General features: G+C 43.4%; 1 protein-coding gene across 3 annotated transcripts in view; it reads right to left on the bottom strand.

Annotated features, from left to right (window-relative positions):
• The window catches only part of LOC129837448 (atrial natriuretic peptide receptor 1-like), a 65,410-nt gene that overhangs the window by 16,019 nt on the left and 33,402 nt on the right, over positions 1-15,989 (bottom strand). For all 3 annotated transcript variants that reach the window (XM_055903610.1, XM_055903611.1, XM_055903612.1), the window contains exons 5-6: positions 15,828-15,963; positions 673-767 (exon numbers count right to left, since the gene is read on the bottom strand). In XM_055903610.1, the coding sequence (XP_055759585.1) occupies positions 673-767; positions 15,828-15,963 (231 nt within the window). The remainder of the gene's footprint in view (positions 1-672; positions 768-15,827; positions 15,964-15,989) is intronic.

The raw sequence follows: 15,989 nt of genomic DNA, 5'->3' as shown, positions 1-15,989 counted from the left end.
AATTAATATTTATTATTCTGTCATTACATAAGACAAACACATTGGCACTGGGTGGATGAAATTACATATTCAATTATCATATGTAAGCTGAAATAAGGTTTGGTAATACTGTATGCTATAGCTATATATAGTTGTTGCCCCATTTACCCATACCCTGAGCAGATGGTATATTGTAGTGGTAATGGAGACATGGAGGTCTTTCTATGAACTGTAGAGACCTGAGCAGATGGTATATTGTAGTGGTAATGGAGACATGGAGGTCTTTCTATGAACTGTAGAGACCTGAGCAGATGGTATATTGTAGTGGTAATGGAGACATGGAGGTCTTTCTATGAACTGTAGAGACCTGAGCAGATGGTATATTGTAGTGGTAATGGATACATGGAGGTCTTTCTATGAACTGTAGAGCTCTTTTCTTCAAGATGTTAATGCCTCTGGAGTACATCTAGTTTTATTCTCCAATCTCCAAAACACACAGAGACTGTGTACACAGGCAGGCAGCTTTATGAGCACTGGCAGAATGAAAGAGATGAGGAGCCTTAGTGTATGAGAGAGAGAAAGAGAGAGAGCAAGAGAGAGAGAGCAAGAGACAGAGCATGCTAGAGAGAGAGAGAGAGAGAGAGAGAGTGAGTGAGAGCAAGAGAGAGAGAAATGTGTGTGTGTATTCAGTACCTGGAAAACACTGGTGTTGGTGTCAGTCATGTCCCAGAAAGCGAAGTCTGTCTCTCTGTCCCCATTCTCATCTATCTGCACCAGGCCTGTTACACCTGTTGAGAGGACCAGAAGGAGAGACGAGCCAAAGGGAGGTAGAGGAGTCAGACAATATTTAAAGGGAGCAAATTAATGTTATCTTACACTAATATCCAGTCCAGGGATGAAAATAATCATCAAAGCGCTCAGCGGGTAACAGTAATTACTACAAATGATTACTGTCATTACGGAACGAGAGCAGATTTACATTTGAGGTTGTCCCTCCCTGAGCAAATTAGAACACCCATAACAACATCTCACACCTAAAAAATAAACAGCCATAACTATCAAAACAAACATTGGTCATGACAACAATTTCACTTCAAATGATTGTGTTGGAGATACACAGATGCAAACACAAACAGTATAAGTTGGTACACCACAGGTACACCCAAAAGTAGTCATCCATAATCACAGTAATATAGCTGGGCTATCTTGCTAATAAATCTAGTAGTCAGCCATCTTGTATAACATTACTTTAATTTCCGGCTAAGACAACAGCCCAGGGTTGGTTTGGAGGTGCAGATAATAGCCTGAGAGCCATTCCATATTGAGTGTGAATGGAAAGAGGTGTCTAAAGGGAGAAATTACATGACAGGCGACGCCATTACCGGCATGGAAATGTCCAATCCAAATGGGGTTATCCTAGTAATAAAGAAATATACAGGCGTCATCCCTCTAATCAGAGGAGAGAGGGCCTGAGAGATGTGCTATGATATGGGACGGATTATCGGCTAGAGGGACATGCAGAAGATAGGGTAGCATGCACGCGTGCACAAACGCACATACTCAAGAACACACACTTTCCCACAGACGTTATTGCCCTACTGGTTAGAGAATGATTAACCTTGTGGTTGGTCTGGGAAAATGACATTTTGCCAGCATCTGCATGGGGGCTGCATGGTGTTTGGTTGTCTGGGACAGGTTAAGGTGTGGAAGTAAGGGGAGTGGAGTCATGATTTAGTACCTATTTAATAGAACATTATACAATTAACATCGACCAATGAGTCATGTGGGTGCTATGTGGGTGACGTCATCACGACTTCCAGGAATTGGGAATAGCACTTCTTTGGGGGATGGTCCCTGGCTGGTCTATCTGTGTTAAGGCAAACTAGGTATGGGAAGGATATAAAATAATGGAGACACATTTACAGTAAAAAAAAGTGGCCTTTAACCATCCCTCTGTCTCTCCATGTATGCATCCATCCATACATTCATCCATCCATTCTTCTTAGCCTCACAAACCTCTTTGTGATTGTCTCCACCCCCTCCAGGTGCCGCCCATCTTCCCCATTATCCCCTGTGTAGTTATACCTGTGTTCTCTGTTTGTCTGTTGCCAGTTCGTCTTGTTTGTCAAGCCAACCAGTGTTTTGTGTCAGCTCCTGCTTTTCCCCAGTTTCTATTTTCTCATCCTCCTGGTTTTTGACCCTTGTCTGTCCTGACCCTGTACCCACCAGCATGACTACTCTTCCTGCCCCTGACCCTGTCTGCCGTCCTGTACCTTTGCCTCACCTCTGGATTACCGACCTCTGCCTGACCTGAGCCTGCCTTCCGTCCTGTACCTTAGCCCCTGTTGCTGTAACAAACATTGTCACTTCAACACAGTCTGCATCTGGGTCTTACCTTGATACCTGATAGTCTTACTCTTATTTAATAAGTCTTTAATAATTCTTATACCTTGAATGGAAATGTTGGGGGAAGGGCTGAATTCAGTGGGCTGCAGTGGTGGATGCTCAGTCCACCAGAGCTGTATTAATCTGGTAGTGCTGACAGACTTGAATTGTACTGCAAACAACAGAGCCGGGGGGGGGGGGGGGGGGCATTTGCACAATGTGCTAGCAATCAGAGCAGGCAATCAGAGCATGTGGAGAAAGGTGGCACATTGTGAGCTACGGTACAGCGCAGTAGCTTGACAGCTAGTGTGTTAGTTTGGTAAATGGACTGTATTGATGTAACATCATGAGTGATGCGTATTGGAAGTACAGTGTATCACATGAAGGCTGTATTGATGTAACATGCTGTTTTCAATAATGAAGAAGCAAGTTCTATACATCTTCCACTGTCCTCCTAGAGTGTCTGAATCTCTCTCACCCATCCAGGCCCCTTAGTTAATGGAACAGAAGCCAGAGAGAAAAGCAGCTGTAACCTGATCCTTCCATCTTGACATCCTCCCTCTCTCTATGTATATGGTCTATACTGGCTGCCTCCCTCCATGTACTGTATATATCTTGGTACATTATGTAAATTCATATATCATCAACAACAGTAAAACATCCTGTTTGTCTCATCTTATTCCCCTCACTGTTCAAATCCTTCTAATTACCTAAACTAAAAACGGGAATCAGTTTCCCCTCTGCGCCTTTCCAAGTATGTTTGATTTGCACAGCAGTGTGACCCTGATGGAGGAAGTTAACATCTGATTGAAAGAACATTGCATGACCTGTTCCGTACTGATGGCTAACCTGGTGAAAAGTCTCAAGACACATGCTCCTGGCCTATTCCTAAATCAGGTGTCAACTCCCTCCATCCAAGACTGCACAACGCACATCGCTTTCGTCTGGTTCTCTTTTTGTTGGGGTATAACAAGAAGATCTTGCAGTCAAACAAAAGATTCCAGAAACATCTTGACAAGGTAGAAAAAAAGGTCAAGTGTCTGAAAGAAAATGTCCATGAAAAAGCCAGAGGTGAGTCCACATTAGTGGCATGTTGTGTTTTTTAGGGTTCTAGCCAATGAATGCACAAGGCAACTGTCAAGGCATTTGAAAAGAGCACACGGAGGGAAGACTAGCAACACATTCAGGTTGTCGCAGTGCGCCCCTAGACATTAATGAAACCTACAATCAAACACTTCTCTGATTCAGGGCATAACTGGAAAGTACTTTGACTTTAAATCTGGGGAAAGCACAGCGCACTCTTATGAATAACAATAACCGTTAACAAAGTGCACAGTGGAAGTGTCACGGCACCATTTCATTTTCCACCAAGTCACAGTGTAGTTTATGGATATGTATGATGCCAACCAGGTGATTACAATCCCTAGCTGATGTGAAGCCATGAGAGCAGCTGCTGATAGAGCTCCATTAGAGCCACATAAACAGCCTCTGTTCTTATCTACAGAGTGAACACATGGGAATAGGTGATATATTGTGTATTTATTATCACTGCTGCTAAACGTGAAGTGGGAGCACTCACTGTAGTGGGATATGATATTGCAGCTCTTCATCAGCTTGAACAGGAGGTTAACTTGCAGGCTGTTTTTTGTTCACTCTACTTAGTCGTCTGATGTCTGAAAACACAGGCTTGAAATTTTGGCCTTGCATTGGAGAAGAATGTGATTACTTTTGTAAAAAAATTAATCGGTTAATTAGAAATATTTTTTGGAATGCTTTTAATGCCTCCCCACAAGCACCTCTCCTTGAAATAATTGCATTTACTGTGAGAATTAACTATGGCATTCTTCTACCCAGGCAGACGTGAAATAGTCTGCAAACCACCTGCGGCTTATGTCCCTGGATCAAAGTGTGTTCTGCATACATAACAGCCCCTGCCTAGCTAACTAAGGATGGCACACACCTGTTGTCATGTCCAAAAATGTACAGCAATGTATGTGTTCACTTTGAACCTTATCATATCAGTCAACAACAGTCATCAAATAAACATAGTTGTTTCATCAAATATATAAGTAACTAAGGCTGGAAAAAATGTACTATTCTAGGACTTACTTATATGAATAATGTATAGTATTCATTATTCATCTAGACTTATGGGATTTTTCCCTTAGCCTCCGATGGAGAGATAGGGAGTAAGGGAGGGAGGGAAAGAAAGAGAGAGAGAGAAATAGAGAGCAAGACCTCCAGTTATGAATGACATGAAAGGGTCTCTATCGCTAAATGCTATTAGACTAAGATCTGTAGGGTCTCTGTCAATCCTTTTTACAGGCACTCCGTTGCCCACTAATAGCATTGACAAGATTCTCCAGTTACCAAAGACTTCTGGAACAATGGGGGCCTACCATGTACCGTGTACCATGTAGCTGTAGAGTTTCCATACACATGATGAACCAAAGGGCACGAGCACAACAGTGCTTCATTCTTTCTCTCTGTTCCTATCCCTCTCTGGCCACCTGTCTGCCTGTCTCCTTTCTACAGTGCACTCTACACTCCAGCCCTGTGCTCCACTGTGGCTCGGATGACAAGGCTTCAGATTCACACAGCTCATTATCAGCTCGACCCAGGCCAGACCTACCATTGGAAATACCAGCTGCCTACGTGACCAGGGCCACTGCACAGAAGACAGGGGCAGAGAAAAAGGACAATGAGTGATGGATGGTGGGGTGAGAAAGGGAAAAGAGAAGGAGGTGGAGACAGATGGAAAGAAAGAGATAGAGGGATGAGCGGAGTGGAGACTGGCGTCAGAGGGAGATTGAGGTAGATGGCTCCTGCTGACACGGCCACGGGAGCTCTGGTTTCACCTGATTAGATTACTCTCCTATTTTGGGGATTTGCTCTTTTTTTCTAGGGGGATTTTTTACAACATGACAGCCAAAAGAGAAATTATATCTTTCCATGGCAAAGGCCAGCGAGTTTAGATGAGACAGAGAGGTCATGTAGGAGGAGAGGGTAAAATAAGAGTTCAGGAGGATGAGACACGTTGAGACAGTAAAAATATGACAGAGATTGACAGAGGAGTGAAGTGAGGAGGAACACCTTGATAAGACAGTGAAAATATGGACAGATTGGTGGAGGAGGAAGGAAAAAGAGGAAGGCAGATCCCGTGGGATGGAATTAGAGAACTGTTCACAGAGGAGAGGAGCGCTAGACCAGGAAATAATGAGACGAGAAGAAGGTGTGAAGGAATAACTATGAGTAAGGACAATGACTGATAGAAAAGATAGGGAGACTGGCATTAACAAGCTGGCATACGCAGCAGGACATCCACCTCTGACACTGTAATATTCTTTTCACACATTTTCACAAGTTTACAACGTACAATTACTCATATGAGTCATATACTGTAGTTTAACTGCTGAAGTCAAGTTTCAGATGAGAGGTTTGTATTACACTAGACCAACTTAAAGCTGTCTTCATTTTCGAACAAACCATAACACAGAATATAACTAAAAAGCTCTGAATCGGAAGCATAACAATAAACGAAAGCTACCAAACAGCTTACGTTACAGTATGCACTGGTGTGGGCAAAATTAATAAAAGAAGCATTGTCCTCGCATGCAACCAAACAAACCCCTCAGCCTTTCATTGCCTATGTTTGTTTGGGCTAACAGAATCAGTGTGAGGAGACTCCATCTGTTCTTGGCTGCTGCCCGCTCTGCCCTCCCACTGTCTGTCTGAAGTGTTCATCTCTGTTGTTTGTGTGCTCTGGTCCAACTCATAGTGATTGAGGAGAGAAGGATGGCCATTTGTAAAGAGGGGTCAGCCAAGGAGATTAAAGGAAAAAGAGGGAGCAGGCAGGCATTAATGGAGGACAGATGGAGGGAATAAAAGGGAAATGTGGAAGCAGGGTGAAAGAGGGAAGGAGAAAGGAGTGCAGAGCAAAGAACCTGGGTACTTACTTGATGAGATGTCCCTGATGACTTGTCACCTCCTCAAGTATGTGTACTGTTCCAATGATTCAACATACTTGTTCTTGCCGTTACCTTTGACTTGTTGCCAAGCGCCTTTCACTGTCTCCTGTGACCTCACACATAATCTGACTCTGTAACCCATTGACTCTGTGACAAACCAAACAAACGTCAGATCAACAGCCCAACCCTTCAAATTCCCCTCAAGTCCCAATAAACAGAGGTTGCTAGGACTTGGCGTCTGTTTTCAGGTCCCTCACAAAGGATTGGGACTGGGACAGAAGGGGTAATGACAACCTGCTACAAGGTTTGAGACCACCATCTTCTATATCGGCCATTAGTAATGTCAAACACTTGTGAAACCCACAAGTCTGGGTAAACACACGTAACCACAGCGCTTAGTCAGTGAGGTGTGTGTGTTTGGGGGGAGGGGGGTACTGGCAGAGGAAACACAATCAAGGCCTTCCTCTAACTCTTCACCCAACAAATGTGGTAAAAAGAACAATGTATGTGTTATGAACGATAGATGAGACTTTGTCTACTCTGTGTTGAGCATTATACGACCTCCTCAATCACCTAAGTTGTCACTCAGTTGTGTGTGCTGTGTTTTATGGAAGTTTTACAAACAGAAGTTTGGTCATATTCATCAACTTTAGGTGCACAGGAAAAAGGTCACCTTACTGGATCCAGATGTATTTTTCAACCTTAAATGTATACTCTCTTAGGTCAGTGAAGAATAAAAGGATGATTAAATGCTTTAATTTAGAAATGCACATGTTCAGCAAGGGGACTACCTCCTCCAGAATGTATAACACAGGGGAAAAAGTTACAAAAATAATTTGATGTTTTGTGGTCATAAAGATGTTATTTTATGGATTAATTTGCTTTTAAAAGACAATGATGTCACCTGATTGACACATTTATTGACATTCCAAGGACTCTGTGATAAATTACTTTTTTTTTACTGAACTGAACACAATTCAATTACTTTGAATGGATTTGAGGGACTTTACTTTAGTTGATTAATTCGACCATTTAAAAAAAACAAGCACACATAAAACTTAAAAGCCATACATGCACATGAATAAAATCATCAAGGATAACACACAATAAAGTCTGGGACTTATTTCCATTGTGGTCCTCTTGAGACAAGATGGCTATACAAGATCGAACACAGTATGCCAATGAAATAATAAAGCAAAAACATAAAAGAAGAACATCTATCTCACCATTCCAGTTACATCATAGGGGTTATTCATATGGGCACAGAGGACATCAAACATATTTTTACTTTATTTTTAAAGCTGTCCAGAGAGGACGTTATTTTTATAGGCAGAGGCAACTCATTCCATTCTGAGGCTCCAGTATACAAGAAAGTACCTTTCCCAACATTACTCCTGAACCTGCATCAGCAACACCTGATCTGGTGCTGTGATTGTGTGCATCCCTAACACGAGGAAAGTAATCACTTAAATATCTGGGCGCAGGATCATAAATACTCCTAAATACTCATAAATACAGGCAGCCAGTTTAGTTCCTGAAAGCAGCTCCTGCCTATGTGAGTACGTGGACTCACCTTCAAAACTACCCTGATCAACTTATTCTAGGCAATCTGGAGCTTCCCCTTCATAAGTTTAGATAAGCTCCCAAACCAGAAAGTACTAGCATAGTCAAAATGGCATTGAATGAGGGCAGTAGCTAGCACTTTCATGGAGTCCTTATCCAGCTGCTTGGACACATTCATTTGTGGTCCAAGAATGTGTTTGCTCGAAGTCGAACGTGAAGATGAATTTACTTCCGCTACAGACCTTGGCTGGGCTTCAAACCAGCTGCCAGCGGAAACGAAGAAGGTTGTTCAATAACAATGTTGGCATGTTTTGTTTCTTTTTGACGCTCTTTATTTCTTTTCTAAGATCTTCAAAAGGCCAAATGACACAACCATGGCCCGCTAATGTATCCTTTCCATTTAATATTTTCCCTGCATTGAGGAGATTTCTGTTTTTGGAAAAACTTCCCCACAAAGGACATATCCACAGTTATAAAGCCTATTCCCACCTTATAACATCTAACATAAATGGTATCTACAGTGTAAACCTGTGGAGGCTCCTCAGAGGAGGAATGGGAGGACCATGCTCCTCAGTGAATTTCATAAAAATAGTGAAACATTAAAAAAAAACTATCCTTTTTAGACAAAACGTTGACTAAATAAACTCAGGGGAAAAATACATGTCCTCTCACTGTCAACTGGGTTCATTTTCAGCAAACTTAACATGTGTAAATATTTGTATGAACATAAGATTCAACAACTGAGACATAAACTGAACAAGTTCCACAGACCTGTGATAACAGAAATGGAATGTGTCCCTGAACAAAGGGGGGGTCAAAATCAAAAGTAACAGTCAGTATCTGGTGTGGCCACCAGCTGCATTAAGCACTGTAGTGCATCTTCTCCTCATGGACTGCACCAGATTTGCCAGTTCTTGCTGTGAGATGTTACCCCACTCTTCCACCAAGGTACCTGCAAGTTCCCGGACATTTCTAGGGGGGAATGGCCCTAGCCCTCACCCTCCGATCCAACAGGTCCCAGACATGCTCAATGGGATTGAGATCCAGGCTCTTCGCTGGCCATGGCAGAACACTGACATTCCTGTCTTGCAGGAAATCACACACAGACGAGCAGTATGGCTGGTGGCATTGTCATGCTGGAGGGTCATGTTAGGATAAACCTGCAGGAAGGGTACCACATGAGGGAGGAGGATGTCTTCCCTGTAACGCACAGCATTGAGATTGACTGCAATGACAACAAGCTCAGTCCGATGATGCTGTGACACACCGCCCCAGACCATGACGGAACCTCCACCTCCAAATCGATCCCGCTCCAGAGTACAGGCCTCGGTGTAACATTCATTCCTTTGACGATAAATGCAAATCCGACCATCCCCCCTGGTGAGACAAAACCGCGACTCATCAATGAAGAGCACTCCTTGCCAGTCCTGTCTGGTCCAGCGACGGTGGGTTTGTGCCCATAGGTGACGTTGTTGCCGGTGATGTCTGGTGAGGACCTGCCTTACAACAGGCCTACAAGCCCTCAATCCAGCCTCTCTCAGACCTATTGCGGACAGTCTGAGTAATGATGGAGGGATTGTGCGTTCCTGGTGTAACTCGGGCAGTTTTTGTGGCCATCCTGTACCTGTCCCGCAGGTGTGATGTTCAGATGTACCGATCCTGTGCAGGTGCAGGTGTTACACGTGGTCTGCCACTGCGAGGACGATCACCTGTCCGTCATGTCTCCCTCTAGCACTGTCTTAGGTGTCTCACAGTACGGACATTGCAATTTATTGCCCTGGCCACATCTGCAGTCCTCATGCCTCCTTGCATAATGCCTAAGGCACGTTCACGCAGGTGAGCAGGGACCCTGGGCATCTTTCTTTTGGGGGTTTTCAGAGTCAGTAGAATGGCCTCTTTAGTGTCCTAAGTTCAAAACTGTGACTTTAATTGCCTACCGTCTGTAAGGTGTTAGTGTCTTTTTTTTCTCCTCTTTTTTTTATTTTTTTTATTTATTATTTTTTAATGTATTTTTTATTTTTTTTAATTATTATTATTATTATTATTATTATTTTTATTTTATTTTTTTTCTCCCCAATTTTTCGTGGTATCCAATCGCTAGTAATTACTACCTTGTCTCATCGCTACAACTCCCGTACGGGCTCGGGAGAGACGAAGGTCGAAAGCCATGCGTCCTCCGAAGCACAACCCAACCAGCCGTACTGCTTCTTTAACACAGCGCGCCTCCAACCCGGAAGCCAGCCGCACCAATGTGTCGGAGGAAACACCGTGTACCTGGCCCCCTTGGTTGGCGCGCACTGCGCCCGGCCAGCCACAGGAGTCGCTGGAGCGCGATGAGACAAGGATATCCCTACCGGCCAAACCCTCCCTACCCCGGACGACGCTATGCCAATTGTGCGTCGCCCCACGGGCCTCCCGGTCGCGGCCGGCTGCGACAGAGCCTGGGCGCGAACCCAGAGACTCTGGTGGCTCAGTTAGCACTGCGATGCAGTGCCCTAGACCACTGCGCCACCCGGGAGGCCCTAGGTGTTAGTGTCTTAACGACCGTTCCACAGTTGCATGTTCATTAATTGCATGGGAAACAGTGTTTAAACCCTTTACAATGAAGTTCTGTGAAGTTACTTGGATTTTTACATATTATCTTTGAAAGACAGGGCCCTGAAAAAGGGACGTTTCTTTTTTTGCTGAGTTTATATTTGCATGTAACCAAATAATTGAAGGTCTACAGTAGCCTCAACAGCACTCTGTAGGATAGCACTGTCATTGGTGTAGAGAGGAGTATGCAGGAGGCAGTCGCAGGTTTAGAACTACTGAATTTATTTAAGCACCATAGATCAAAGCGGGACGAAACCCAAACGCTGTTGTGCTCAAAATATATCTACATAAACAAAAAGGCACAGGGTGAACCCAAAGTGAAAAATATAAAGTACTCAGGAAATAGTAGGAGAGAGTCCTCTCAGGAAAACAAATAACATTTACAATGACAGACAAAGACAAATGGCAGAGGGAGTATATATACAGTGATAGAGTGGGGATTGGAACCAGATGTGTGTAATGATGACGAGACAAGTCCGGGGTTGATGAGTGAAGGCCGTTTGCCAGCAGTAGGTTCGACAGCAGCTAGAAGGCCAGCGACGCCGAACGCCTGAGCTGGACAGGAGGGGGAGCCAAACCGAAGGCTGCTGTGACATGCACCATGGTGTAGCTGGAGGACAACTAGTTTCTGTCCTCCTCTGGGTACATTTTACTTCAATACAAAACCTAGGATGACAACTTCCAGAGGACGTCGTCCAACCTATCAGAGGTCTTGCAGCATGAACTGAAATGTTGTCCACCCAATTAAAGGATCAGATAATGAATCTAGTACTGAAAGTATAAGCTACAGCTAGCTAGCACTGCTGTGCACAAAATGTGCTGAGTAGTTGACTTAAATAGAGAGAAAGACAATAGTTAACCTGTTTGGACTAGGGGGCAGCATTTTCACGTTTGGATGAAAAGCGTGCCCAGAGTAAACTGCCTGCTACTCAGTCCCAGTTGCTAATATATGCATATTATTAGTAGATTTGGATAGAAAACACTCTGAAGTTTCTAAAACTGTTTGAATGATGTCTGTGAGTATAACAGAACTCATATGGCAGGCAAAAACCTGAGAAAAATCCAACCAAGAAGTGGGAAAGTTTGTAGTTTGTAGTTTTTCAACTCTTGGCCTATCGAATACACAGTGTCTATGTGGTCATATTGCACTTCCTAATCCTTCCACTAGATGTTAACAGTCTTCAGAACCTTGTTTGATGCTTCTACTGTGAAGTGGGGGCGAATGAGAGGGGATTGAGTAAAGTCTCTCCCAGAGAGCCACGAGCTGACCATGTGCGTTCACGTGAGAGTTAGCTTGAGTTCCATTGCATTTCTGAAAACAAAGGAATTCTCCGGTTGGAACATTATTGAAGATTTATGTTAAAAACATCCTAAAGATTGATTCTATACTTCGTTTGACATGTTTCTACGGACTGTAACGGAACCTTTTGACTTTCGTCTGCTCCTAGTGATCGCGCATCCCTAACAAAAAGGAGGTATTTGGACATAAATGATTAACTTTATCGAACAAATCAAACATTTATTGTGGAACTGGGATTCCTGGGAGTGCATTCTGATGAAGATCATCAAAGGTAAGTTAATATTTATAATGTTATTTCTGACTTCTGTTGACTCCAACATGGCGGATATCTGTCTGGGTTGTGTTGGTCTCTGAGCGCCGTACTCAGATTATTGCATGGTTTGCTTTATCCATAAAGTTTTTTTGAAATCTGACACAGCGGTTGCATTAAGGAGAAGTATATCTTTAATTCTGTGAATAACAGTTGTATCTTTTATCAATGTTTATTATGAGTATATCTGTAAATTGATGTGGCTCTGTGCAAATTCACGGGATGTTTTGGAGTCAAAGCCAAATGTAAACGGAGGTTTTTGGATATAAATATGAACTTGATCGAACAAAACATACATGTATTGTGTAACATTTTGTCCCGGGAGTGTCATCTGACGAAGAATATCAAAGGTTAGTGATTCATTTTATCTCTATTTCTGCTTTTTGTGACTCCTCTCTTTGGTTGGAAAATCGCTGTATGCTTTCTATGACTAGTTGCTGACCTAACATAATGATATGTTCTGCTTTCGCCGAAAAGCCTTTTTGAAATCGGACACTGTGGTTGGATTAACGAGAATTTTATCTTTAAAATGGTGTCTAATACTTGTATGTTTGAGAAATTTGAATTATGAGATTTCTGTTGATTGAATTTGGCGCCCTGCAATTTCATTGGCTGTTGGCGTTCCTAGACAGGTTAAACATTTTGAAAAAATTAGTGAGAGAGAGAGAGCTAGCTATATTTCTTATTTGTTTACCTTTCACTTACTTAGCTAGCTAATGCAGCTAGCTAGTTTAGCCTACTCAAACACCCGGCTCAGAGAGGGATGCTATGTTACCTAGCTGGCTATGGCTATCCCACACTGGAACTCTTCCAGGTCAAGGTAAGCTTTTGGTTTTATTAATTTATTGCCACTGGGCCCCACCGGTGTAATTGCTAAACTGCTTGCTAACTGTACACTGTCCTGCATGATTGTAGCGGGTTTACTGAGGCGTTAGTTCTAGTAGCTATGTTGTCTTGTCGTTAGCTAATATGGTGACAATGATGTAGGCTGTGTGTAGCGGTTAGCAGTTATGATATGAAAGTTTGACTTGGAAAAGTTTTTTCGCCTGGTCACAGACAACTGATGTGTTGTGCACTGAAGTCCAGAATCGAAGGGAAAAGCTTAGAGGAGGAGAGCGCATAAACGCGATAAGAAATTATCCAACGATCAAAGGGATCATCCTGTGGTATGTGGCTGCTATGAAAGTGAATTGTGTTTGTGGTGATCAGGAAGGTATTCAATCCGCCGAATCTGTTGGAAAAACCTTTCTTAAACGGAAGCAAATGGAACGAAACGGGAATAAACATACCTGAATTTGTCCAAAAGAAACTCTTGTTTGCAACTGTTGGACTAATGATTACATCCTAGATCAACTACACAGGCAAGATTATCTGTCACATTGATTACAAACATTTCTCTCGACTTTTGCACCTAAGTTGTAAACTTTCATTCATAGGCTAGGTAGCAACCTCATGATGGGTATAGAGAACATTTGAGTTTCATGTAGTAGCCTAAACCTATCGATGCTACATTGAGCTGGTTGAATGGAATATGAATGACAGTCAACTAATATCCTGTAATAGAAATACGGCCATACTCATAAAAAATAATAATAATCGTCCTCCCTTATCTTAAAAGGCATCGACCGCAACTGGTGTAAACCTATAGTATATATACAATAGTAGTGGATTCGGCTATTTCAGCCACACCCGTTCCTGAAAGCTGTATAAAGTCGACCACACTGCCATGCAATCTCCATAGCCAAACATTGACAGTAGAATTATCTTACTGAAGAGCTCAGTGACTTTTAACGTGGCACTGTCATAGTTTTCTGCCTTTCCAACAAGTCAGTTTGTCAAATTTCTTCCCTGCTAGAGCTGCCCCAGTCAACTGTTAGTGCTGTTATTGTGAAGTGGAAACTTTATGAGCAACAACGACTCAGGCGCGAAGTGTAAAACCAAACAGGGACACAGAACGGGACCGCCGAGTGCTGAAACGCGTAGCGCATAAAAATCATCTTTCCTCGGTTGCAAGACTCACGACCAAGTTGCCTCTGGAAGCAATGTCAGCACAATAACTGTTTGTTGGGAGCTTAATGAAATGGGTTTCCATTGCCGAGAGCCGCACACAAGCTTAAGATCAACACGCCAATACCAAGTGTCGGCTGGAGTGGTGTAAAGCTCGCCACCATTGGAGCAATGGAAACGCGTTCTCTGGAGTGATGAATCACGCTTCACCATCAAACAGTCTACGGACGAATCTGGGTTTGGCGGATGCCAGGAGAATGCTACCTGCCCCAATGCATAGTGCCAACTGTAAAGTTTGGTGGAGGAGGAATAATGGTCTGGGGCTGTTTTTCATGGTTCGGGCTATGCCCCTTAGTTCCAGTGAAGGGAAATCAATTCTTATTTAATTTTTTACCCCGTTTTCTCCCCAATTTTGTGGTATCCAATTGGTTGTTACAGTCTTGTCTCATTGCTGCAACTCCCGTACGGACTCGGGAGAGGCAAAGGTCGAGAGCCGTGCGTCCTTCGAAACACACGCGACTGTGTCAGCATGCACTGCGCCCAGCCCGCCACAGGAGTTGCTAGTGCGCGATGGGACAAGGACATCCCTTCCGGCCAAACCCTCACCTTAAGCGGACGACAGTGAGCCAATTGTGCATCGCCCCATGGGTCTCCCGGTCGCGGCCGGCTGCAACAGAGCCTGGACTCGAACCCAGAATCTCTAGTGCCACAGCTAGCACTCGGGAGGCCGTAAAGGGAAATCTTAACACTACAGCATACAATGACATTCTAGATGATTCTGTGGTTTCAACTTTGTGGCAATAGTTTGTGGAAGGCCCTTCCCTGTTTCAGCATGACAATGCATGCCCCTGCGCACAAAGCAAGGTCCACACAGAAATGGTTTGTCGAGATTGGTGTGGAAGAACTTGACTGGCCTGCACAGAGTCCTGACCTCAACCCCATCAAACATCTTTGGAATGAACTTGAACACTGACTGCGAGCCAGACCCAATCGCCCAACATCAGTGCCCAACCTCAATAATGCTCCTGTGGCTGAATGGAACCAATTCTCTGCCACAATGTTCATAATCTATTGGAAAGCCTTCCAAGAACAGTGGAGGCTGTTACAGCAGCAAAGGGAGGACGAACTCTATATTAATGCCTTTGATTTTTTTTTTATGTTTAACGAGTAGTTGTTCACATACTTTGGTAATGTAGTGTACTTGTCCAGCATGCTTTTGAGAACAATATGACTTTTTATGGCCTGCAACTAAATCAATGTCTTGTCTTGAAGAGCTCTTGAAGAGGTGTACATCGAATTTTAAAAGCACAAAGCACCCAATAGAAGAACCCAATAGTCAATGAGGAGTATTGTTACATCGTGCTGGTTCTCTCTCATTCTGCCTCAAATCACTCAATAATTAATCTACCGAGAAATTGCAAGGAAGACATTGAATGTGTTGTTGTTACAGAACTACCTCCTCAAAGGTAGAAACTGACAAGAGATCGTAAGCCAGAGCTCAGAGTTAATCCAGTGACATGAAACATTTTGTTCAAATCTTTTGAAATTGTCTCTGTGACAAAACGCAGACCACTGTAGTTACCAGAGACAGAGCACAAAGCTAGTGCTAGACTGAAAACATGTTCACACATGTTCCGAAAAAATCCAAGAACCTTTCTGACCCCTGATTCAATGGAATAAAGATCCAGGTTATGAACTGAGGTGCGTGTAGTGGACTGACCGTTGTAGGTGCGGTTCCACATCCTCCTGGTTACGGTTTTCCCCACAGGTCTGTCCTCTGGCGAGGTCATGGTCTCGTTCAGGGCGTGTGTGTACAGCATCAGCCCGTCGTAGAACCCTCCGGAGATTATGTTCATCTGCAGGGAAGCAAAAGGAAATTGTA

This window comes from Salvelinus fontinalis, chromosome 38 (assembly GCF_029448725.1).
Source record: "Salvelinus fontinalis isolate EN_2023a chromosome 38, ASM2944872v1, whole genome shotgun sequence".
In the NCBI taxonomy this organism is placed as follows: domain Eukaryota; kingdom Metazoa; phylum Chordata; class Actinopteri; order Salmoniformes; family Salmonidae; genus Salvelinus; species Salvelinus fontinalis.
Note: the sequence above shows the minus strand (reverse complement) of the source record. Positions and strands in the feature narration are given on the sequence as shown.